Source organism: Hemiscyllium ocellatum, chromosome 10 (assembly GCF_020745735.1).
Source record: "Hemiscyllium ocellatum isolate sHemOce1 chromosome 10, sHemOce1.pat.X.cur, whole genome shotgun sequence".
Lineage (NCBI taxonomy): Eukaryota > Metazoa > Chordata > Chondrichthyes > Orectolobiformes > Hemiscylliidae > Hemiscyllium > Hemiscyllium ocellatum.
Window position 1 is genome coordinate 49,576,516 of NC_083410.1, and position 26,354 is coordinate 49,602,869.

At 40.6% G+C, this 26,354-nt stretch overlaps 1 protein-coding gene across 3 annotated transcripts; it reads right to left on the reverse strand.

The window, feature by feature from the left end:
• Positions 1–223: 223 nt before the first annotated feature.
• On the reverse strand, positions 224–26,278 carry dtl (denticleless E3 ubiquitin protein ligase homolog (Drosophila)). Of its 3 annotated transcripts, none has more exons than XM_060830907.1 (15): positions 26,185–26,278; positions 24,859–24,981; positions 24,575–24,670; positions 22,466–22,527; positions 22,252–22,372; positions 22,104–22,169; positions 17,127–17,242; positions 16,943–17,016; positions 16,486–16,589; positions 15,957–16,061; positions 13,796–13,908; positions 11,988–12,077; positions 8,251–8,365; positions 4,576–5,405; positions 224–947 (listed from the first exon to the last, which is right to left on the reverse strand). In XM_060830907.1, exons 1-15 carry the CDS (start codon positions 26,231–26,233, stop codon positions 891–893), a joined length of 2,121 nt encoding a protein of 706 aa, XP_060686890.1. In that variant the 5' UTR covers positions 26,234–26,278; the 3' UTR covers positions 224–890. The 3 variants fall into 3 exon arrangements, with proteins under 3 accessions (XP_060686890.1, XP_060686888.1, XP_060686891.1); XM_060830905.1 differs by having other exon boundaries at positions 24,575–24,673; XM_060830908.1 differs by lacking the exons at positions 22,466–22,527; positions 24,859–24,981; positions 26,185–26,278 and having other exon boundaries at positions 24,575–24,590.
• Between the last annotated feature and the right edge of the window lie 76 nt (positions 26,279–26,354).

Below are 26,354 nucleotides of genomic sequence, written 5' to 3' on the forward strand. Positions count from 1 at the left end.
GACTGCTTTGACTTAGTATTATCAAAATGCCTCCCGACTATCATTGTTCCATGATGTGATTACACAGTCCTGATGCAGTTATTATACATTCCTTGTAACTACAGATTTGTATCACAATAAACAGTCACTAGCAGGATGGTAAAACTTGTATATTATGCAAATAAGTTAGTTCCAACTTGTGATTAGCCAGGTTTCCATTTCAGAAAATTTGAATTAGTACATGGAACAGTAAATATGTTAAAATACATAAAGTTTTGAAGAAGTAACACAATCAGTTTATATACATAATTTTAACGCAGTAAAAGCAAGGGTAAAATTATATTGGAAAATGCCATTTATAAAATAAATTTAAATGGAATTTATTTTATAAACACCTATAAAAGCAAAACAAGTTACCAGATTATTTCTGCACTCAACCATTGACGAGCTAATTACAGGAATTTTGGTTTTGCCCATCGTCCTTTCTTTTTTCCCTGTGATTGCTTATTTCACAATACTGAAATTAGCATTGCTTTTCATACAATTGTATACCTACATAAAAATCCATCGGCATTGTCTGTACAGGAACAAGGCACTAGCTTTGCATCTCTAGTGTGGTGCTTTAATGTTAGAAGCTATTTGGTTATCAGAAGATGATTTCTTACCTAGCTAGATGGAGGATTTCTTTTTAAATTGGGGAAGAGAATGAAAATTGGAAGCAAATGGTTAAAAATTAAGAGTACTAACCCAGTTTTACTGACAAACTAATTGAAAAAAACTACACCATCACAGATGCCATAGACAGGATAAGCTGCACAATGAAGACAAGTGTTCTATCAAGAATACTGCAAGGTTATAATGCAGCACTAATTGAAGTCAATAAATTGTCCATTCTCAGCAGTACAACATGGTCAGTCAGATGGCTTCTGTTGAAAATATGAAGAGATCTTGCGTGTTGAAGCTCGAGTCTGTTGAATAAAAAAGTTTATTGTTACAAACTTTGCCAAAAAGCAATGCAATTTCATGGGGTAAGAGTTTGTACATGGAAGGGAAATTCATCACCATGTGTATTGCTTTGAAGTCATCAGTTAAAATGGAGCATATCAACAATATCAGCAAATTGATTTGACTGGGACAAAGCACATAAGGGTTTCAGCAGTTTATATTCAGATGCAGATGCAGGAAAACCGAAGCAAGTGTGGTTTGGGCAGACAGAAGTGATTTGCCATTAAAGAACAAGGGAATGGCCATTCTCAATGAGAGAGAATCGAACCACTTACTGTGATATTCAACAGGCACTTGCACAATCAACATCCCGGAGGTTATTAAAGAACAGAACTGTACCAGCCATATTAATAGTGACTACAAGAGCAGGTTAGTGGCTGGCAATTCTGCATTGAATAACCGGACTCGTTTGCACCATTTGAAAGGCACAAGTTGAGTGTGATACAACGCTCTCCACTTGCCTGGATGAATGAAGCTGCAACAACACTCAAGAAGCTTAACACAATTTAGGGCAAAACTTAATTTGCATTCCATCCACTTAATCACAGAATTATTGCAGTGCAGAAGGCTGTCCAGACTCGCACACCTGCACCAGCACTCTGGATGAGTGATTCATTTAATTCTGTTCTCTCACCTTCTCCCTGTAGTTTGAATGTTATCATTTGTAAGGGAACAGTCTAATTTCCTTTTGAAAGCTTCAGTTGAACCAGTCTTCTCCAAACACTCAGGTGTTGCAATCCAGACTTTAACCACACTTTTTATGAAAGTTCTCACATTGGTTTTGCCTAATAAATTTGTTTCTTCCACCACTTCATGATGGCAGCAGCTGCAAATGCAGTTCATCAAAGCTCCCCCCAATTCCATAACCACGGCCGCCAGAAGAACAAGGAAGCACCATCACCTGCAAGCTCCCTTCCAAGGTTCATAAAGTCTGACTTAGAAACAGATCAGTATTTCTTAAATTTAGTCAAAACCTGGGAACACCCTCCCCAACACTGAGTATATCCACATGGGAGGTGACTCACAACCATCTTTTCAAAGTCAATTAGAAATGGGCAATAAATATCAGTCTTGCCAGTGACACCCATATTACACAAAAAAAAGTAATTGCCCTGAGGAACTTTGCTTCCTTTGTGTTTGTGATTTAATTAAAAATATAAAGGAGAAAAAGACTGCACATACACATGGTGAACAAATGAAAGACATATCAGAATAATGATCCCAGAATTCTTTACTCTTAATATTTCCGAGGACGAGGAAATGCAATCGTGAAAGAAGCTCGAGCTAATTCTGAGCGACCGGCAAGTTTTTTAACCCCTCTAAGGGGCTATTAATTTGGATTCTTAAATGTGCAGACAGCATTTGGAAAAGGGTATCATTAGTAGCAGTGAATTATGAATAAATAAAAGGAAGAAACCCCCATGCAGGAATTATGATATTAAGAGTTTCAAGTAGCAAACTGGACAATGAAGAACAATTTCAAACAAAAACAACAATAATTTGTGAAAGTTGACCAAAGCTAAAAACCTAATGGGAATATTGGAAGCCTGAAACTTGAACATGCTGAAGTGTTTTGAAATTGACTCATTTAACATGGCATCACTAGCTGGGCCAGCATTTATTGCACATCTAGGTTAATGATATTCGATGATGGTCTCAGCAATAACATTAGCAAATTTGCTGATGATACAAAGCTGGGTGGCAGGGTGAAATGTGATGAGGATGTTAGGAGATTACAGGGTGACCTGGACAAGTTAGGTGAGTGGGCAGAGGCATGGCAGATGCAGTTTAATGTGGATAAATGTATGGTTATCCACTTTGGTGGCAAGAACAGGAAGGCAGATTACTACCTCAATGGAATCAATTTAGGTAAAGGGGCAGTACAGAGAGATCTGGATGTTCTTGTACACCAGTCAATGAAGGCAAGCATGCAGGTACAGCAGGGAGTGAAGAAGGCTAATAGCATGCTGGCCTTCATAACAAGAGGAATTGAATATAGAAGCAAAGAGGTGCTTCTGCAGCTGTACAGGGCCCTGGTGAGACCACTCCTGGAGTGCTGTGTGCAGGTCTGGTCTCCAAATTTGAGGAAAGATATTCTGGCTATTGAGGGAGTGCCGCGTAGGTTCACGAGGTCAATTCCTGGAATGGCGGGATTACCTTACACTGAAAGACTGAAGCGACTGGGCTTGTATACCCTTGAGTTTAGAAGACTGAGAGGGGATCTGATTGAGACATATAAGATTATGAAAGGATTGGACACTCTGGCGGTGCAGGCTCGAAGGGCTGAATGGCCTACTCCTGCACCTATTGTCTATTATCTCTAGTTACCCTTGAGAAGGTGATGTTAAGTTGCCTTCTTCAACCGGTGCTGTCGGTAGATCCACAATGCTGCTGGGGAAGGAATTCCAGGATTTTGACTAAGTGATATTGAAATAACAGTGATGTATTTCCATGTCAGGATGGAAAGCAGCTTGGAGGGGAACATGCAGATGGTGCTACCCTTTTCCTTTTAGATGGAAGTGGTTGTGGGTTTGGAAGATGCTGCCTAAGACTGCTTGATGAACTTCTGCAGTGCATCCTATAAATAGTGCACACTGCTGCTACTGAGCATCAGTGGAGGAAGAAGTGGATGCTTATGGTGCCAGCCAAGCAAGCTGCTTTGTCCTGGATAGTTTCAAGCTTCCTTAGAGAATTGTTAGAGTTGCACTCATCCAAACAAGTGAGGAGCATTCCATCACAATCCTGACATGTCCCTTATCGTAAATGGACAAACATTGGGGAGTCAGGAGGTGAGTTACTCACTACTGTATTCCTAGCCTCTGACCTGCTCTTGTAGCCACTGTGTCATTGAGAAGGTGCTGCTTGATAGTAAAGTGATGGAAGGTGTCATCAACAGTGTTGATGATGAAGAGTACTAATTGAGTAACTGTTGACCACATTGGAGTTGTCCTGCTTTTTGTGCACAGGATAGACCTGGGCAATTTTCCACATTGTTGGGTAGCTGCCCCACCCAGAGTACATTCTGTGCCATTGCCACAGATAGTACTCCAGCTATGGCCTAACCTGTGTACAGTTCTGGTCTTCTCATTATAGGGAGGATGTGATCCCTAGCGAATAGAGGACATTCACCAGGATGTTGTCTGGGATGGAGCAATTTAGATATGAAGAGAGATTGCTTAGTCACAGGTTGTTTTCTTTAGAGTGGAGAAGGCTGAGGGGCACCAGATTGAGATGTATAAGATTATGAAGGGCATGGAAAGGGTGAATAGTAAGTGGCTCTTCCTCCTTAGTTGCAAGGTAAATAATAAGGCATAGTTTTCAGGTAAAAGGCAGGGGTTTGGAGGGGATTTGAGGAAACTTTTTTTTGTTAACCCACAATGTGGTGGGAATCTGGAATGAACTGCCTGGGAGGGTAGTTAAGTATAAGGATGAGTACTTGAAACATCATAACATTCACAGTAATGGGCCAGGTGCAAGAAAGTGGGATCAGTGGACAGAATGTCGGTGATGATATAGGTCAAGGACCTCTTCTGTGTTGCATGACTCGATGACTTTAGAATCCAGTACAGAGCACTGCAGTAAATGACTTACCGGTGAGCCTGTTGCAGTCCTATCTTCCGGTTTCTTTAGCGGTGGACTCTGTGAGGATGCAGGAGTGTTGGATGATCTCCCCATCCTAATGTTCATTTCAGTTTTCTGTTTGTCTCCCAGATCTGTAAGCCAGTTTGACTTTTGAGGAGAACTGTTTTCTTTGTCGAGCATCTCAGGTTTCTGGCTGCACTGAAATTTGCAGACAGACGAAGTAGCAGGACTGGGAAAACAGCTTGCCAAAGATACATTTTCTACAGTGTTACATTCAAAGCTTTTCATCTCTGTATCTTCTGTGCATTTATTCAATGGGTTTTTCCTACTGTGCTCCTTTGAGCAGAAGATGCTAACTTTGCATCTTTTAGAAACAGGGCTCATTCCTGTGACAACGCCGTTGTCTTCATTCTTCCCATTGTTTATTACTGACACATCACTTGTGTCCAATCTCCTTTTAACTTTCTTCTGTCGAACCTGGTTATTTATAGTGGTGACTTTTGATTGACTTTGTTCAACTGGAACCAACACACCCCTGGGTGAAGTATCAGGGACGTCAGGGGGAGAGGTGGGAGTGCTGAGGCTCTTTACAATCCAATTTGTGATTGACATTTTCCCAGAGGCGGAATTTGGAGAAGTTGAACTTGTCTGAGCCAGCTGACGTGATCTACAGTTCTTGCCCAATGCCCTTTGAGCTGCAGAGGTGGGTGTGCTGGAAGAGAGAGGCAGATCTCCAGAGATATTCGGGGCACATGCAGCGTGCTGTGGTGATAGCAGATTTGGACTTTCTATCACCGGTGCTTTCGGAGGAGTATCGTGTCTTGGTTGAATGACAGCATCTGGTTAAAGCAAGATTTTAAAACGTACTAAGATTTAATATTTGAAAATTGACACAGAAACTGTCACTTAAATACGCTAATAAATAAACTTTACAGCCAACTTGATCATTTTATCAAAACAAAAATCCTACTCTGTACGTCTAAGTCCATAAGCATTTTGAATATTGATACTAACGTGTACAAATTGGTGGCAAAACTCAACGTTGCTGTCACAACAATTCATAACATAATTGAAATTGGTTAGAAAGACTTTCTCTATGCATTTCCATATTCATATTTTCAGTTTAGCTTGGCAAGTTACAGTACATTCTCCCAAGTGCACGTTCACAAATTCAGCATTTAATGCTTCATTTCTGTCAAATGATGACGTCAAACACTTCTCTCCTCCATGGCAAATAGTAATCTAAACCGCATTGCAATCAAGAACAGAATTAAGGTACAAGCAGCTATGGGACTGAAAAGCCTCATTGTCATGATGGTGTCTAAGTTACTTAATAATAGAAAAAAATAATTTGTGGGAAAAAAATAGAAAAGTGGAAAAGTACAGGAAATAAGACAGCATATGAAGGAGAAAAACAAGTTAAGTACTTTCAGAACAGTGCTACTTAGTCGAAAGGGTCACAACTAAAGCATTAATCTAGTTTTCTCTTTCATGTGCTAAATAACCTGCAGTGTTACAAGTAGTATCTTTTTTTTAGATTAGACTTACAGTGTGGAAACAGGCCCTTCGGCCCAACAAGTCCACACTGACCCGCTGAAGTGCAACCCACCCATACCCCTACACTTACCCCTTACCTAACACTACGGGCAATTTAGCATGGCCAATTCACCTGACCCGCACATCTTTGGACTGTGGGAGGAAACCGGAGCACCCGGAGGAAACCCACGCAGACACGGGGAGAACGTGCAAACTCCACACAGTCAGTCACCTGAGTCGGGAATTGAACCCGGGTCTCAGGCGCTGTGAGGCAGCAGTGCTAACCACTGTGCCACCGTGCCGCCCACTTCTATTTTAGAAGTTTTGAAAAAACTGTTATGTTTAACACCATTGCCCAGACAATATCAGTGTTCTTTTATCCCATACAGGGTTAGAGAGTCAGAGATGTACAGCATGGAAACAGACCCTTCAGTCCAACCCGTCCATGCCGACCAGATATCCCAACCCAATCTAGTCCCACCTGCCAGCACCCAGCCCATATCCCTCCAAACCCTTCCTATTCATATAACCATCCAAATGCCTCTTAAATGTTGCAATTGTACCAGTCTCCACCACTTCCTCTGACAGCTCATTCCATACACATACCACCCTCTGCGTGAAAACATTGGCCCGTAGGTCTCTTTTATATCTTTCCCTTCTCACCCTAAACTTATGCCCTCTAGTTCTGGACTCCTTGACCCCAGGGAAAAGACTTTGCCTGTTAACTCTATCCATGTCCCTCATAATTTTGCAAACCTCTATAAGGTCACCCCTCAACCTCCAAAGGTTCAGGGAAAACAGCTCCAGCATGTTCAGCCTCTCCCCATAACTCAAATCCTCCAACCCTGGAAACATCCTTGTAAATCCTTTCTGAACCCTTGCAAGTTTCAAAACATCTTTCCGATAGGAAGGATACCAGAATTGCACGCAATATTCCAACAGTGGCCTAACCAATGTCCTGTACAGCCACAACATGACCTCCCAACTCCTGTACTCAATACTCTGACCAATAAAGTCATACCAAACGCCTTCCTCACTATCCTATCTACCTGCGACTCCACATTCAAGGAGCTATGAACCTACTCTCCAAGGTCTCTTTGTTCAGCAACACTCCCTAGGACCTTACCATTAAGATATACGTCCTGCTTAGATTGGCTTTCTCAAAATGCAACACCTCGCATTTATCTGAATTAAACTCCATCTGCCACTTCTCAGTCCATTGGCCCATCTGGTCAAGATCCTGTTGTAAACTGAGGTAACCCTCTTTGTAGATTCCTGAAGAAGGGCTTATGCCCGAAACGTCGATCCTCCTGCTCCTTGGATGCTGCCTGACCTGCTGCACTTTTCCAGCAACACATTTTTCAGCTCTAACCCTCTTCACTGTCCACTGCACCTCCAATTTTGGTGTCATCTGCAAACTTACTAACTGTACCTCTTATGCTCGTATCCAAATCATTTATGTAAACGACAAAAAATAGAGGGCCCAGCATCATTCCTTGTGGCGCTCCACTGGTCACAGGTCTCCAGTCTGAAAAACAACCCTCTGTCTTCTACCTTTGAGCCAGTTCTGTATCCAAATGGCTAGTTCTCCCTGTATTCTGTGAGATCTAACCTTGCTAATCAGTTTCCCATGGGTTGATGAGTTATATTTCTGTGGTCATGTATACATACATGAACAACATCTTAGGGGTTATTATTGATCAGAAACTGAACTAGACCAGGCTAATGCACAACGACAGCAATAGATACACCATCTACAAGATGTACGGCAACAATTAACCAAGACACCTTAAGCAGCACCTTTCAAACTTGCAACATCTTCAATGACAAGGGCAACAGATGCATGGGAGCACCTGCATGTCTCCTTCCAAATAATATCCCTTCCGGACAATACTGTTCTTTCACTGACACTGGGTCAAAATCCTAGAACTCCCCATGGGACTGTGGGTGTATCGACACTCCATGAATTGCAGTGGTTCAAAAAGGCGGTTCAAAACCACCTGCAAGGGCAGTTAGGAATGAGCAATTAATGGTGGTGTAGTCAGTAATGTTTACATTTCACAAAGGAGTAAATAAAAACTGTTAAAATCATGCTACGACCATACAGAAGACTGTGTTCTCAAATTCCTTAGGCGCCTCTTTTCTTACCTTTCTCAAAATGCTTCTTCTGGCATGCAGTTCCCACCAAATCAGACCTTGCCACACCAGTTTTTCGAACAAGGCGCCATATTCGGACAGTATTATCATCAGAACATGTGGCAATCTAAAAGGAGGCAGGGAAATACAATTATTACTCCAAAATGTTTGAAGCATTGTGATGTATAGATGTGCACAAGAGGGTTTGAGCAGAAAGTCCTCTTATTTTAGCACCTAAGAACTGACCTTCACAATTATTCATTTTAGTTATTACAATGGTTAGGAACATGGGACTGGGATATCATTGCAATTACAGAAACATGGCTCAGAGATGGGCAGGACTGGCAGCTTAATGTTCCAGGATACAAATGCTACAGGAAGGATAGAAAGGGAGGCAAGAGAGGAGGGGGAGTGGCATTTTTGATAAGGGATAGCATTACAGCTGTGCAGAGGGAGTATGTTCCCAGAAATACATCCAGGGAAGTTATTTGGGTGGAACTGAGAAATAAGAAAGGGATGATCACCTTATTGGGATTGTATTATAGACCCCTAATAGTCAGAGGGAAATTGAGAAACAATTGAAAGGAGATCTCAGCTATCTGTAAGAATAATAGAGTAGTTAAGGTAGGGGATTTTAACTTTCCAAACATCGACTGGGACATCCATAATGTCAAAGGTTTACATGGAGAGGAATTTCTTAAGTGTGTACAAGACAATTTTCTGATTCAGTATGTGGATGCACCTACTAGAGAAGGTGCAAAACTTGACCTACTCTTGAGAAATAAGGCAGGGCAGGTGACTGAGGTGTCAGTGGGGGAACACTTTGGGGCCAGCGACCATAATTCTATTAGTTTTAAAATAGTGATGGAAAAGGATAGACAAGATCTAAAAGTTGAAGTTCTAAATTGGAGAAAGGCCAATTTTGATGGTATTAGGCAAGAACTTTCAAAAGCTAATTGGAGGCAAATGTTCGCAGGTAAAGGGACGGCTGGAAAATGGGAAGCCTTCAGAAATGAGGTAACAAGAATCCAGAGAATGTATATTCCTGTTAGGGTGAAAGGAAAGGCTGGTAGGTATAGGGAATACTGGTGACTAAAGAAATTGGTTAAGAAAAAGAAGGAAGCGTATGTCAGGTATAGACAGGATAGATCGAGTGATTCCTTAGAAGAGTATAAAGGAAGTAGGAGTATACTTAAGAAGGAAATCAGGAGGGCAAAACGGGGACATGAGATAGCTTTGGCAAATAGAATTAAGGAGAATCCAAAAGCTTTTACAAATACATTAAGGACAAAAGGGTAACTAGGGAGAGAATAGGGCCCCTCAAAGATCAGCAAGGCAGCCTTTGTGTGGAGCCACTGAAAATGGGGGAGATACTAAATGAATATTTTGCATCAGTATTTACTGTAGAAAAGGATATGGAAGATACAGACTGTAGGGACATCTTGCAACATGTCCAGATTACAGAGGAGGAAGTGCTGGATGTCTTGAAACGGTTAAAGGTGGATAAATCCCCAGGACCTGATCAGGTGTACCCGAGAACTCTTTGGGAAGCTAGAGAAGTGATTGCTGGGCCTCTTGCTGAGATATTTGTATCATCGATAGTCACAGGTGAGGTGCCGGAAGAGTCGAGGTTGGCAAACATGGTGGCACTGTTTAAGAAGGGTGGTAAAGACAAGCCAGGGAACTATAGACCGGTGAGCCTGACCTCAGTGGTGGGCAAGTTGTTGGAGGGAATCCTGAGGGACAGGATGTACATGTATTTGGAAAGGCAAGGACTGATTCGGGATAGTCAACATTGCTTTGTGCGTGGGAAATCATGTCTCACAAAAATGATTGAGTTTTTTGAAGAAGTAACAAAGAAGATTGATGAGGGCAGAGCAGTAGATGTGATCTATATGGACTTCAGTAAGGCGTTCGACAAGGTTCCCCATGGGAGATTGATTAGCAAGGTTAGATCTCATGGAATACAGGGAGACCTAGCCATTTGGATACAGAACTGGCTCAAAGGTAGAATATAGAGGGTGGTGGTAGAGGGTTATTTTTCAGACTGGAGGCCTGTGACCAGTGGAGTGCCACAAGGATCAGTGCTGGGCCCTCTACTTTTTGTCATTTACATAAATGATTTGGATGCGAGCATAAGAGGTACAGTTAGTAAGTTTGCAGATGACACCAAAATTGGAGGTGTAGTGGACAGCGAAGAGGGTTGCCTCAAATTACAACAGGATCTGGCCACATGGGCCAATGGACTGAGAAGTGGCAGGTGGAGTTTAATTCGGATAAATGCGAGGTGCTGCATTTTGGGAAAGCAAATCTTAGCAGGACTTATACACTTAATGGTAAGGTCCTAGCGAATGTTGCTGAACAAAGAGACCTTTTGGAGTGCAGGTTCATAGCTCCTTCAAAGTGGAGTTGCAGGTAGATAGGATAGTGAAGGCGGAATTTAGTATGCTTTCCTTTATTGGTCAGAGTATTGAGTATAGGAGTTGGGAGGTCATGTTGTGGCTGTACAGGACATTGGTTAGGCCACTGTTGGAATATTGCGTGCAATTCTGATCTCCTTCCTATCGGAAAGATGTTTTGAAACTTGAAAGGATTCAAAAAAGATTTACAAGGATGTTGCCAGGGTTGGAGGATCTGAGCTACAGGGAAAGCCGAACAGGCTGGGGCTGTTTTCCCTGAAGTGTCGGAGGCTGAGCGGCGACCTTATAGAGTTTACAAAATTATGAGGAGCATGGATAGGATAAATAGACAAAGTCTGTTCCCTGGGGTCAGGGAGTCCAGAACTAGAGGGCATAAGTTTAGGGTGAGAGGGGAAAAGATATAAAAGAGACCTAAGGGGTAACGTTTTCACGCCAAGGGTGGTACATGTATGGAATGAGCTGCCAGAGGAAGTGGTAGAGGCTGGTACAATTGCAACATTTAAGAGGCATTTGGATGTGTATATGAATAGGAAGGGTTTGGAGGGATATGGGCCGGGTGCTGGCAGGTGGGACTAGATTGGGTTGGGATATCTGGTCGGCATGGCGGGGTTGGACCGAAGGGTCTGTTTCCATGCTGTACATCTCTATCACTCGAATGGAAACCTTTTTTCAGTTTTGGGATATTCTTAAATCTAAAAACGACCCCACTGATGATGAAGCAAAAATTATACCAATAATTATATTTCCATGGAGAGCAAATACTCAAGAGTTTACTCCTGTAGCACTCATTAAGATACTTATTTTGGTGTGATTAACAATTAGCTGATCAAATATTTTTGATGAAACTTAGTAGAATCACTGAATTTCTATACTATCCCCAACTGGCTAAATGTGAATTGAGCAATTTCTGATTCTGTGCAACTCTGATGTCGAATCCAACAAATAATAGGACCAGTATGAATTTATGTATTTCAAAAAGTAATGTTACATACATGACAAGTGAAGAAGTTGAAAATTTTCAAAACACTAATTATGTTGGTGATTTTACTCATAATAGTTGACCCAGATCCTTCAATTAAGCAAACTTTCATCGAGTCATACACCACAGGAAGAGACCCTTGCGTCACTTGTCCATGCTGGGCAGGTTCCCCAAACTAAACTAGTTTGGCCCATCTCCCAAGAACACAGCTGATGAAGCAGTTGTTCTTGTATTAGGTTGGCATCATTAATAACAGCCTTCCCTTGAGAGTGGAATAGCCTTTATACCAAAGCGAAATATCCAGTGACTTCTCTTTGAAATCGGGGCAGATCGCCAGCATACGCACTGACCTTTGAGAAGTCTGACGGGCACCAAGCCACACAAGTCACCTCCTGACTGTGTCCCTGGAGCACTGTTGGAGGATGATGAGGATCAGAGATCTGAAATAATGAGAACCAAGATTAAACTGATTTGCAATAATGCTAGATCATTCAACAAGCCAAACATCATCTGTTGTCTTATTGCTGAGTTTGATTAGGTCTCAGTGATGTAATTGTAAACCCCAGATTGTAATCAGATCAGACAGTCATCAATGGGACGTCTCATGACAGTGCTGAAATTCAGACTCAAATTACTATTGTGATGTTGTCCTGACTAGTTGTAACTCTGACTCACAGTGTTGCAGCACAACAAAACGTACACATTAATTTAAATTGGAATGTTGCCAAACAGACTTCAGAATGGATTAAGAACATGGACCATACTAACGTGCCAGGTACTGCACTATGTTTTATTGATATGACAACAGAATTTGGCAATTCCCTGTTCAAGCTTCCTTTCATTCGGCCACTCCGGCTTATGCAGTTTCACACAGTTACAGAAAGAGATGAGTGACAGGGGATCATAAAGTTATCCAACAACACAAGAGATTACAAAATTGTTTGGAGTTGAACTTTGTGGAGAAAAAAGTTTTCCCTATTCTAATCTGGAACTGCACAACTCACTGGAAACAGTTGCAACAATTTCAGAAGTTGCTTCACCTCCTTTCCCCTTTCCTTAAGGTGATGACACATTCTGTGGTGATTGCAATAAAGATTCCTATAAAGCCTTCACTGAGGAAAAACAATTAACTGAAGACATTATAACCAAGCCAAATTCTGTTTTCATCTCATGTACCTGGGATAACTTTGCAGAAGTCATTGGCTAGCATATTGGATCAGAATCCCAACTAATTTTTCTCCACCATAACACCAGAAATGGCAACTGTATACAAACCAGTGCTACCCCAATTAGGATTAGCTAACACAGCAGACTAAAGTGATCAGGAAGCACCCATTTATGGTTCATTGCATTCAGCTTTTCACTTCCCAATGATCGATCAAAAGGTTCCTAGAGTGTTGGCTCAATACTGGTTAAACTCTTGCACAGAGCAGCAACTGTCACTTCAATATGGAACTGCATTACCCAAGACAATAATTGGTTCTATTCTTTGACACACAGAGAAGACTGTTGAGCATGAAATCAGTGTCAATTTAATAGCCTAGAACAGTGAAGCTTGAACTGCAGGAAATCATCACATCACATAAACCTCCTTTCCCTTTCATCATCTTTCAATGAAACAGTCACAGGAAGATTCTCACTCTCCTGCAGGCTTTCAATTTCCTGAAAGTGTCAGATAACACGAGGGAAAAAAACACTTACGCAACGAATAGATAGAACCTGCAATGCAGTGTCTGCAAGCATGTTAAAGACAGTTTCAATCGTGGCTTTCAAAAGAAAATTAAGTGATTTAAAGAGAAATGATTTGGAGGCTAAAGGGGAAATCACAGAGGAGCAGTGTTGGCCAAGGTGCTCTTGCAGTGACCTCATTCTAAATTGTGATCATTCTATGCTTACCTCACAGAATGTCTCCAGCTAAGAGTCTGGACCTATGTAGTGATCTGAATACTGCCAAAGTGATAGCAAATATGCAATAATGTGCCACAGCATTCCTTGGCTTGAGTGGGAGGGAGCAAGCAAACAAGATTCCCACTTTTAATTCGGATTCATGAATTCCTGCTGGAAATGAAATATTCTTTGTAGATTGAAGAGAGTGTTGTAGGATAAAGTAGTTTGGCTTGTTCGACCTATTTCCACTTCCAACAGCACGGCTGCTTACCTTCCATATGTAGGCGTTATGGTCTGTGGACCCACTGAGGAGGAATTGATCATCCAGACTGAGAGTGGCCTTGATATAGAAAGTGGAGTTCTGGTGACCACTGAAGGTTGCCACTACACAAAACGTATATAAAACACAGAGCACATCAATAACAGGAGAACAAAGAAATTCCATAATTTAAGATCTGACCTACTTGATGTAACTTAGCATTAGGTCTTAAATTATTGGAAATTTTGAAAACATACAAAACAGGTCAAGAAGGTCAAAAATAATAATTATCCTTATTTCTGTATATTTCCCATGAGTCTGTATTCTTTCTCAATGGTCCAAAGTCTTTAATTGGTGTCTTGACCCTGAACTTGGTAAAAGAAGCCATATTATGCATTCAAGCAAAGTACAATATGAACTCTGAACTGTGCCCATATTTCCTCCAAAGGTTACCTCTAATTTCACACAGGATTGTCAAGACAAATCAAGTTTTTCATTGGGAATGTAGCTAATAAAATGATGTCATTTACTATGGGGAAAACTTGCAAACACCAACATTGTCAGCCACAGACATAGAACAAACTTCCAACTCATTCCCTTAGCCACTGGGGGCGGCACGGTGGCTCAGTGGTTAGCACTGCTGCCTCACAGCACCAGGGTCCCAGACTCAATTCCAGATTTGGGTGACTGTGTGTGGAGTTTGCACATTTTCCCGTGTCTGAGTGCGTTTCCTCCAGTTGCTTTGGTTTCCTCCCACAGTCCAAAGATGTGCAGGTCAGGTGAATTGACCATGCTAAATTGCCCATAGTGTTAGGTGCATTAATCAGAGGGAAATGGGTTGGTGTGGACTGGTTGGGCCAAAGGGCCTATTTCCACACTGTAGGGAATCTAATCTAATCTAATATCAGACATAGGGAAATTTCAGGAAAAGTTGAAAAGGAAACAGCCTGTAGGCTTTTCCTTAAGTTCAAATAACTACTTTGCTTGCTGATCAAGAATTTAAGATCACGAGACAGACTCAACGCAAATAGATTGTTGCGTGATTTATGTTAATACAGTATGTGGCGCATTTTGTACATAAATAAACTGCTACATTTCTTTAGATTAGAAATTACAAATAAATTTAATTTACACTTTTGGATATGATGAGGTCACAAATTAAAAGGTTTTTTAAAAATTCATGTTACAGTTCTCAACTTGGTGCACAGCTGTTTGACTCTGCATCAACCTGAGAATTGTGGTGCAAATTCTAAGTGTGCGCTAGGTGTACATTGGAGGGAGATCTGTTGAAGGAAAACTCTCAATGTGCCTTTACTCCACTGTCAGTTTGGATCTGGTTTCCATTGAGTTTTTTGCACCAACATTGACTGAAGTTTAAATAGAGCCTACTTGTTAGTTTGAGGCAAGTGACTCATTTGAAGAATTATTAAGTAAGGCCTAAAAGGGGGTTTGTGGACATAATAAAATTATAGTAGCATTGACATAACACTTTTCATATCAAAAGATCCTAAATCACTTTGCACAATTACTTTTTGAAGCGCAGGCAATTTGGAAACATAAAATGCTGCAGGTACACACTTGCTATAAAATAATCCCGTTACAATAGAATCCCAATGGTGTGGAAACAGACCATTTGGCCTAAAAAGTCCACACCGACTCTCTGAAGAGTATCCAACCCAGACTCATTCCTCTACCCTATTACTCCACATTTCTCACGTTTGCAGCAAAAACTTCCAGCTTGGCGAGCAGAACCACAACAACGGATACCCGAGCTACAAATCTTCAATCAGATTTTATTTCTCATGACTAATACACCTACCCTACACATCCCTGAACATTATAGGCAACTTAGCATGGCCAGTTCACCTAACCTGTACACCTTTGGACTGCGGGAGGAAACTGGAGCGCCCAGAGAAAACGCACACAGACACGGGTAAAATGTGCAAACTCCCCACTGACAGTCGCCAGAGACTGGAATCGAACCCGGGTCCCTGGCGCTATGAGGCAGCAGTGCTCACTGCTGAGCCACTGTGCCGCCCAATTAATTAATAACTTTAAAGAGGAAATAACAAAGTTAGAAAGGGAAAAAAACAATATGGACTGTTAAATAAATCTAAAAGCTCCTCTTCTCCCTCTCACCGTAAGTGTATTAGACAATCCATCCTTCACTTACCTGGTACAGTCTTTAGGCCAGTCACATTAAACATGTAAATGTTATCATCGGTGCAGTTAGCAAAGAGATTGGAGCCTTTTGAGTCCAAGACAACATTGGAGTACCCTAAAATGTGAACAAATTGAAGTTCACTAATTATTTTAGGGAATTTTTAAAAGCCTGATTTATACACAGCCAGAAACTAATTCTAACTACTACTGAATTTGCTCATGCTTACATGCAACTCAAAACTTATCAGACTTCACAAAGTCTGACTGTAACTAAGGTATTTTATATTTTCATGTTCACACCAGCTCATGACAGATTTTACAGTCAGTGTTTCATGACATGAAGTACTTTCAGTATTTTACTTTTGCAGGACTTGCTTCCTGCCATTGCTATTTGAATGATGACAGCTAGTCAGAGTAGGTCATGTACATTTCCTTTGCTCCTTCAGGGGAACAAGAATGCATTCAGTGAATGGCTGCAAATCGATTAATGAATCCTCACACTTCTCCCAAAGCTGCACTGACAATTAAAACATATATACCGAGTTTCCGTGCACTGCTTCCTGGATAAGGGAAGGACTGCACAGGCACAGGATCTTGATGATGAATGGTGTAGCTCTTCCTCAAATCCCACATTTTGATGACCCTGGAAAGTAAATAATGCATTTTTTTGATGCAACAGAGAGTGAATAAATCCTTTCAGTAAATGTTAGCCTTGGCTTTGTGATAACACCTTTGTCTGAGTCAAGTCCCAATGCAGAAAATGAGTTTGTATTCTAGACTGATACTTCACTGTAGTCCCAAAGGTGCTGTCCTTCAAATGAAACATTAAACCAATATCCACACGGATCCCATGGCACTACTTGAAGAAATGCCCTGGCCAACATTTATCACTCAAACATCACTAAGACAGATACACTTTGACAGAACGAGAACTGTGCAATAGAGGTTTGTTGTTAAGGCATTACAGCTCCTATTTTTATTCCAAATTCCACTCACCCATCCACTGCACCTGCAGAAATCAAAGTCTTTTCGTCTCTAAAAATCACTACTGTTACACTCTGCTGAAAATCCTGTGGAAAAATGAGAAGACAACTCAGCACATGGAGTAAACCCTGACCCATTTTTAACAGAAGGCTGGAGGCCAGGACAAGTAGAGAAATACAATGAAAAGCAATCATACCACAGAAGGAGCAAGTCCCCGTACAGACTGTCGCCGTTTCTTCTGTTTTGGAGGAGTCTGCTTGGCCTGCGTGTTGTGAGCACCAGTAATTTGCTTCACTTGTCTGTAAAATCCATCTAATCACAAGCAAGAAGTCGATGAATAAGCTTCAAACTTATTTGTCCGCTTCTCCTCCCTCAGTTTCTCACAATAACCAACTCAAGAGCTCACAGTCCAAATTGCCACTCCATGTTTTAGCATAGATAGTATGATTCAGCAATCTTTTAGATGGGGGAAGTGGACAGCATTACAACCAAGCCAAGAACCTTGACTACCTCTTTGAGGCAAAGAATTGCAGGTTTATGTTCTGTATGACTCCATTCTCACTAATGCACTGAAGAATTAAAAGCAGAGAACTTTTAAGAGGCATTTTTTCTGTCAAGAACCCATCCCTTTTATAATCAAAAGTTAGAAATATGCACTCTTTGTAAACTTATTTTAAATGTAATACATATTTCAATGAGTCACTTATAACCATTTAGATATGGTTGTCATGGAAGTGCCAAGACTGATGGCAAAGAATGGAATAATGTCTAAGTGCAGGAAAAACTTAGCAGGTGTGTCTGCATCTGAACCAGGCTTGGTCCAGTGTTCCAGCAAGTCACATAACTAGGGCAGCAGATAGGGTTTAAAGCTAAATATTGGGGACAAGGAAGCAAGTATTGGAAGATGTAATAAATTGAAGGTAGAAGACAAGGCAGCAAGGTAGCAATAAGGAATATATGGCAAGAAGAGACTGAGCAAACAAACTTAGATGTGCACCGCAGATAAGGCCAGACAGTGCAAAAATGATAAAAAGATCAAGATAAGGGCTGTCAATCTGAATCTTTATAACAGAACAAAAATTTGACAGCACAAATTGAAATAAATGTATGTGATCTGATAGACATTACAGAAACATAGCTCCTGGACAGCAAAGGCAAAGACTTGAATATTAAGGGGTACACGGCATTTCAGAATGTTAGGGAGCTTGGGAAGATTGAGGGTTCCATCCATTTATTCAGGATGACATTAATACAATAGAGAAAGATGACTCAAGTTCTAAAGTTCAAGACGTAAAATCACTTTAGCATAGATAATAAGTAGTAAAGCCAGGAAGTCACTTCTTGGCGCCTAACATTTTAGGTAGCATGGAAAGAGTATAAAGGAATAATGGGGTTTTTGAGAAAGGCACAGTGATAATCATGGATGACTGACTCTACAATGAATCAAACTGGCAAAGGGAGCCTGGAAAATTAGTTCAGGGAGTGTTTTGGGGACAGTTTCTTCAAGCAGCACATGCTATACATAAATTTGCACAATGCATTAGACGTGGTGCCACATTAAAGGTTACTGTGGAAAATAAAATCTCACTACATCAAGGGCAACATATTGGCAGGGTACAGGATTGATTAGCTAACAGGAAACATAGTCGGTATAAATGGCTAGTTTTCAGGTTGGCAAGAGTTACAACTGGCATACCACAGGGTCAATGCTGGGTCTTCAATTATTTACAATCTACTTCCATTATTTAGATTATGGAATTAAATGTACGATTGATACGAAAAAAATTGCAAAGAGGGATAAAAAGGAAAAGGGTATAAAAAGGTTAGCTGAGTGGGCAAAAATTTGACGAGGCACATAATGTGCAAAAATATGACATTCTCAACTTTAGCAAGAAAAATAGGATTTAATCCTCATTAGAAAGAGGAAGAGTAGGCCACTCAGTCCCTCAAGCCCAGCTCACCATTCAATACGATCAAGGTTAATCTTCCCTGTGCCTCTATTCTCTTGTATTGGCTCCACATTTTCCTCAACTCCCTGATATTACAAAAATCTACATCCTCTTTAAATATTCTCGGTGATCTAGCCTCCACAATTCTCAGGGTTGGAGAATTCCAAACATGTACTACCCTTACAGAACAAATTCCTTTCCGTGACAGATTTTAACGAGTGTTTCTATATTCTGTAATTATATTCCCTAGTCTGAGATTTTCCCACAAGTGGAAATATTATATCAACATACGCTGTCAAGCCCTCTCAGAACCTTGTATATTTCAACAAGAGCTCCATTCAGTCTTTAACATTCAAACGAATAAAGCTCTCACCCGATTAGCCATTCTTGGTAAGTCAACCACTTAATCCCAGGAATCAGCTGAGTGAATCTCTTTTGATCCACCTCTAATGCCAATATCTCCTTTTTCAAAAACAAGGACCCAAACTGGACATAGCATTTTAGGTGGGGCCTTAACAAAAACCACAACAGTTGTAAAAAAGACTTGCTTATTTTTAAATTCCAACCCCATTGCAATAAAAGCCAAAATTCAATTTACCTTACTTGCTGAACCAGCCTGCTAACATTTTGTGTTTCATGTACAAGAACATACAGATCCCTCAACACTACACATTATTTTCAATTGAGACTCTCTCCATTTAAATCATTGTCCTTTTATTCCTACCAAAGTCCATGACCTCACACTTTCCTACATGTTTTTACCCACACACTCAACCTACCAAATCCCTTTGGAGATTCTGGATGTCGGTTTGCTCGTTGAGCTGTAAGGTTCATTTCTAGATGTTTTATCACCCTAAAGCTTCGCCTAAGGCCCACTTAGAATGTTGCCTAGCAGAGTGACAAAACGTCTGGAAATGAACCTTTCAGCTCAGCGAGCAAACTGACATTCAGAACCTCAACCTGAGCTGCACATTTCAAAACCCTTTGGAGATTCCTTATGCCCTCATTAAAATAGACCATCCCTCTTATTTTTGTATCACCAGCAAATTTGGATATATTACTCCCTGCCCCCTCCTCTAAGTCATTATTATACACAGTATACAATTGAGGCCCTCAGACTAACCTTTGTGACAATCCACTAATAAATGGACTTTGCAGAACAGAGGCACAGAAAAATCTGGGTGTACTGGGGCATGAATCAGTCAGAATGAGAGCACAGAAAAGTGATTAGGTAGCAAATGAAATTAAATGTACAGGTACAACTCCAAACGAACATAGGAGGTACGGTTTGTAAATTTGAAGATGACATCAAATTGGAGGTGTAGTGGACAGCAAAGGTTACCTTAGAGTACAACAGGATCTTGATCAGATAGGCCAATGGGCCGAGGAGTGACAGACGGAGTTTACTTTCGATAAATGCGTGGTGCTGCATTTTGGAAAGGCTTATCAGGGCAGGACTTATATATTTAATGATAAGGACCTTTGGAGTGTTGCTGAACAAACAGATCTTGAAATGCAGGTTCATTGTTTCTTGAAAGTGGAGTCACAGGTGGATAGTATAGTGAAGGCGGCAGTTGGTGTGCTTGCATTTATTGGTCAAAGAACTGAGTGTAGGAGTTAGGGGATCATGGGTAGGATATGGGTTAGGCCACTTTTTGAAATACTGCGTGAAGTTCTAATCTCCCTGCTATAGGAAGGGTGTTGTGTTCAGAAAAGATTTACAAGGACGTTGCCAGGATTGAAGGGTTTGACCTACAGGGAGAGGCTGAATAGACTAGAGCAATTTTCCCTGGACCGTCAGAGGCTGATGGCTGACCTTATAGAGCTTTATAAAATCATGAGATACATTGGATAGGGTAACTAGATAAGGTCTATTCCTGGGGGGAGGGGAGGGGTTTCGGTGGCCCCCCAAAATGTCTAAGGTGAGAGGGGAAAAATGTAAAAGGCATCTAAGGGGCAACTTTTTTTATGCAGAGACTGGTGCACGTATGGAATGAGCTGCCAGAGAAAATGTTGGAGGCCGGTACATGAATAGCATGGATTTAGAGGAATATGTGGCCAAATACTGGCAAACAAGTTTACATTTATTTGGGATTTCTCGTTGGCATGGATGAGTTGGACTGAATGGTCTGTTTCCGTGCTGTATATCTGTGTGAGTTGCCTGTCACGTATCAGGATTGCATTCCTCCCAGCACTGCAGTTTCAGCAACCAGCAATCTTTTAGATTAGATTAGATTTCTTAGTGTGGAAACAGGCCCTTCGGCCCAACAAGTCCACACTGACCCGCCGAAGCGCAACCCACCCATACCCCTACATTTACCCCATACCTAACACTACGGGCAATTTAGCATGGCCAATTCACCTGACCCGCACATCTTTGGACTGTGGGAGAAAACCAGAGCACCCGGAGGAAACCCACGCAGACACAGGGAGAACATGCAAACTCCACACAGTCAGTCGCCTGAGTCGGGAATTGAACCCGGATCTCAGGCGCTGTGAGGCAGTGATGCTGACCACTGTGCCACCCACGAAGCCTCTGAAGCAACCTTTTGCTCTAATTAGATTCATTGGTGCCTGTTACTGTTAACTGGGTTCAAACCAATATAATTCATATTCAATAAAACCTCTGCAGATAGTATAAAGTCCAAGAGGTAATGATTTCCCTTTCAGAAAATTTATAGTCGTTAACTGAACTGTTTGCTTTTAAAATGCTTACATATAATTGCAAGACCAGAAGGATGTGTACTTAATCAACTACAATTGTGACAGAGAGTGATCTTTATTTAAATCCACTGCTCTACTTGCAAGTTGGGCCTTAATTTCACCACACATTCTTGGTTACGATTGCACGTACTCTCAAAGGTTCAATCATTGGTGCTTCTGAAAGGATTAATGCTCTATCGAACAAGAACGAACCAGTACCCATATTTGGAGATCTGAATCTTCTTTTCAACATATCAACTGAATGCAGTGCAGGTTGTGGTTGCAAGGAATTTCTCATAGGTGCCTCTCAAAGTGACTGCACACTCTCAATAGTAGGGGTTGTGGGCAAGAATGTACTAGAAATTAATGTAAAGTTGGGAGAAAGTCAAGGCTTTGGGAAGCATTGGAGTTCAAAATGTGATACAAAATGTTTGATTCTGAAAAATGTGCTGTGAATCCACAGCACAATGCACTGAACGCTCACATAATGTGTTCTTGTAACTATGTTGGGAAACACCTACCTTTCTTACTGCAACGAGTGTCCCAGACCATTATGTTACCATCTCTGCCACCAGTGCAAAATACAGCTTCAAACAAAAACAAAGAAGAATGAAATGAATTTTTTCGTTCCTTAATAAATAAAGCTTTTCAGAGTAAAAAGTATGGTACCTGTTTCCTGCTTTCCAAATGCCACAGACTTGAGGCTGCACTGGTGGCCTTTAAATGTGCCAAGGAGCTCACTCGCTTTCACATCCCAGAGTTTTGCTGTCTGATCACCTGAAGCTGTAACCTTCAAAACAAACATAAAAGTACAAATGTTCAACAGTACCATCAACACACTTTTCTCTATTAAAGGAATGTACAAGGAAAATAGAGTACTTACTAATTTGGGCTCTCCAGGAACCCAAGCAAGGTCAAACACTGCATTGTTGTGAGCCAACCATGCTGAAAACATAAAATTCTAATTTAGCAAGGAGAAACCAGGTCAAGAAACAGACAAAGTTGTCACTGAGACCTCAGTACAAAGATGTTTAGGCAAATAAAACGCACACTTAACTATAAAGAATAGCCAACAATATATTGTTTATTTTGCCCTGCCAAAATTAAAGTATTTCCGGACCATTTTGTGCTTCACATTCTTGGAGTGTGCACAAAAACAGGTTAAGAGGTGTAGTGTTTGGAGATACGGTATTAGTTTGGAGTCATTTTGGAATTTCACCAAGTACAGTATTGTGTATGGTGGGATGGGAGATTGCCATTTGTTATTTATAGTGTTTATAAACAGAGCTGTTTTACTATTTATAATAACAGAAATCTCACCACTAAAGCATACAGGTATATTTACATTAAGCAGGCCTGGGGATATTATGATATAGCAAACACAACTTGCATGAAATTAGAATCAACGTAATACTTTGTTTTATTTCAGAGGAAACGCTTCTCTGCACTAATGCTTTAACACGGAGATAGTGGTCCAAAATGTGGATAATTTTAATGGACGATATGACTCCTTTGATTTGGAGAATGAAGAGAAAATTCAGGGAAGGCAAACATGTAAATGACTTTTTACTGCTTGCAATAATCATATATAAAGACATGTTTAGCAACTGATTCTGGATTGCTGGTCCTTAGGCAGGAAATAAATAACTTTTCACCCCATATTTTAAAAACCAAGGTGAGAAGTTCTCCCAATTTATTCAAACATACAGTTTGACTCCGGGTTGCAATGGGTTCCGTTCTGGCGTCTGTACACAAGTTGGAACAGAATGCAGGACAATATAAAGTAGCTATTCCTATGCACGGGAAATGTTTGTACATCAGTCCTTTAAAATTACATCCCTATATGAGATCACATTCCTAAGTTAGGATGTTTGTAATTCAGGGATCCTTGCATTCATTATGCAGCTGTAATTTGTCAACTCTAAAATGAAAACTGATCAAGGTAATCCATAATGTAAAACAAACAACTGTGAATGCTGGAAATCTAAAACAAAAACAGAAATTGACAGAGAAAGTGGCAGTATCTCCAAAGAGAAAGCAGTGTCAACGTTTCAGGAGCAGTAACCCTTCATCAGATAATTCATACAAATCAAAGAAATGATTGAGAAAGAGTACAGGACACAATGAACTAAAATTACTTCACATAAATGGTTTTATCACAGGTGAGCTGAAAATGTGTTGCTGCTTAAAGCACAGCAGGTTAGGTAGCATCCAAGGAACAGAAAATTCGACGTTTCGGGCCAGAGCCCTTCATCAGGGTCCATATTACTCCCCTTATATTATAGCAATGAGATCGCCATATGAAAATAGAACTTGAGAGGAGAAGCAGGCTATGTATCCTTCTGAGCCTGCTCCACCATTCAATAAGATCGTGCCTGATCTGGTGATGGTCTCAGTTCCACTTTCCCGCTGGCACTCTTAACCTTCAACGACGATGTTTATCAAAAATCTAATCAGCTTTGAGTAAATTAAGTTCCAGCCTCCATTTGGGAAAAAGAATTCTATGCACTAATGGCTATCAAAAAAAAACTCATCTTGGATGCTATATCATATATTAGACTTGATTTGTCTCTGCACCTTCTGTAGCTTTAACGCTATATTCCGCATTCTGTTCTACTACCCTGATGCACTCACGTATGTATGATTGGTCTGGATCGCACATAAACAATACTTTTCACTGTATCTCGGTCCATGGGACAATAATAAATCAAAGCAAATCATTTATATTTTTAAATTAGTTCAGGGTTTAACTGAAGCAGATGGAAAAAGTACTTCCATGTACAGTGCTCCAATAATGATTAAACAAGAGTCTATCATGGTGCCTATGAAGGATAGAATTGCATGCCTGACCCACTTATTTGAAATTTTGCATTTCAAAAGAGGTGTCATCATTTTATAAATGAATTATGTTGTTTCAATGATGTGAACAAGGTTTAGATACATTCATTTCAAAAAATATCTAAGAAAGCAAGCAAACAAAATGTTGGCATACCTCGACAAATTGGGTCCTCCTTGTTACGGCATTCTGTATTGTACAGCCTGACTACACCTTCTTCATTCACCACTCCAAGGACCTGATGCCACAGATCTGCTGTAAAGTAGTCATATTAAAAATCACCAGCATGCCAGCAATACCATATCTTCACCCAATTTTCACACAAGCCCTTTTGCATGGAAAGCGATACAAAGTCACGCAAATGAAGACGCACAGAGGTGATCTCCCAATTTAGTATTAACATACTGGAGTTAAAATGACAACTGGATAGGTCAGTTTACCTGTCGACCACAAGCAGCCAAACGGAGGAACTGGTGTCCCACGGTCACCATATGAAGTGTGTTCATCCCATCGATTACATTGGTAATATTGCAGCAGAGTGTCTAACGAGTAGCTGTGAAACTCTAACATGAAAGATAAAATTATGCTGAAACTAATGGACAAGTAAGTTACAATAAAAATGTTTGGATAGCTGACTACAATTTTTCTTTTGTATCATATCTTCCACAATGCAAGTTTACAGAAATGTTTCTTTTCTGTGCAGAAATCCAACGAGAAATTTTAAGATAAATCCTTTGAAGAGAAATTCATACTAATGGGATTTAATTTTTATTTGATTCATCATGTCATCCAAAGGGCAGTCATTCATCATTCTGAACGATATTCAAGACATTTAATCATACATGAACCAGAAGGTATGCTAACTAATCTCAACCACACTCCTCATGCCACATCCACACTTTCACGTTCACACTGTCGCTAGGTTGAAGTCAGGAAAAGCAACCTGTGTTCCTTCTCAACCTGAAGCTGATTGCATAACCGTATACTACATCACCGTGAGAACAGTTAATGTGGAATCTTTCTGATTTACGTAGCTCAATTCCAGGTGAAAACAACTGAAATACATTGCCCATGGAGGAACAGTGTTAAATTTCTGTCCAAATGATAAGTTGCACGATGGACGTCAGCACTAAATGCATTTCAAATTGATTGTTTTGCCCCAGCTTCATCTTCCACTGATAGATATAAATTGTGAATTGAAAGGAGGTCTGTAGGGCGAGCAATAATTGTTGCGATTTAGATTTTTCAAAAAACGTCATTTTGTTAGTACCAAAAATATTTAACACCAAATAAATGTTGTTCTCCCCCCCCCCCCCCCCCCGCGCTTCAAAACGCATTCAACTACGGCCCTGATCCAACTCATTTAATAACACAGTCAAATAACTCGAATCTAGTACTTTCACGTTAATATTTATCAAGCTACCAACATCTTAAATGACAACGACAGGGTGATGTATACTATAGACAGTCAGAAAATAACTTTACTCCTACAAAGCTCGAATCAATTGAGACCAAAACGGCAAAAATAACACTGCAGTTATTTCACAGATACTTACCAGATCAACTTGCACTTCAGAAAACAAAATTGAGTAAACTTTCTATCTTTCAAATAAATAGCATACCCCACTGAGATTAAATTTCGGCGAAATAGGACATAGACTGAAGTATTTTAATGAATAACCTTTAAACATGCGATAGATCGGAACGATGATGTCTTTAAAGAAAGACACACACAACCCTTATATAAAAATGGAGTAACTTTTCACCTCGCGTTTTGTTGCAAATTCTGCTGTTGAGCACAGACTGGAACAGCATCTTGAAATTTGCAGTAACTGAATCAAACACAACTCCCGCGCTCAGTCCACTCTCAACCTCCCGCCAAATAGACGTCACACTCGCTGATTGGTGGTCAGGCGGAAGTGAGTCATCCTGCTGT

What these genes read in the sequence shown, in the direction of transcription:
- dtl (XM_060830905.1), bottom strand. Translation starts at nt 26,233, where the DNA reads ATGCTGTTCCAGTCTGTGCTCAACAGCAGAATTTGCAACAAAACGCGA. An exon ending in GGAGGACCCAATTTGTCGAG is followed by an intron (nt 22,528 to 24,574) that starts GTATGCCAACAT and finishes TTATGTTTTCAG; the next exon opens with CATGGTTGGCTCACAACAAT. An exon ending in GAAGAAGCATTTTGAGAAAG is followed by an intron (nt 5,406 to 8,250) that starts GTAAGAAAAGAG and finishes TGCTTTAACCAG; the next exon opens with ATGCTGTCATTCAACCAAGA.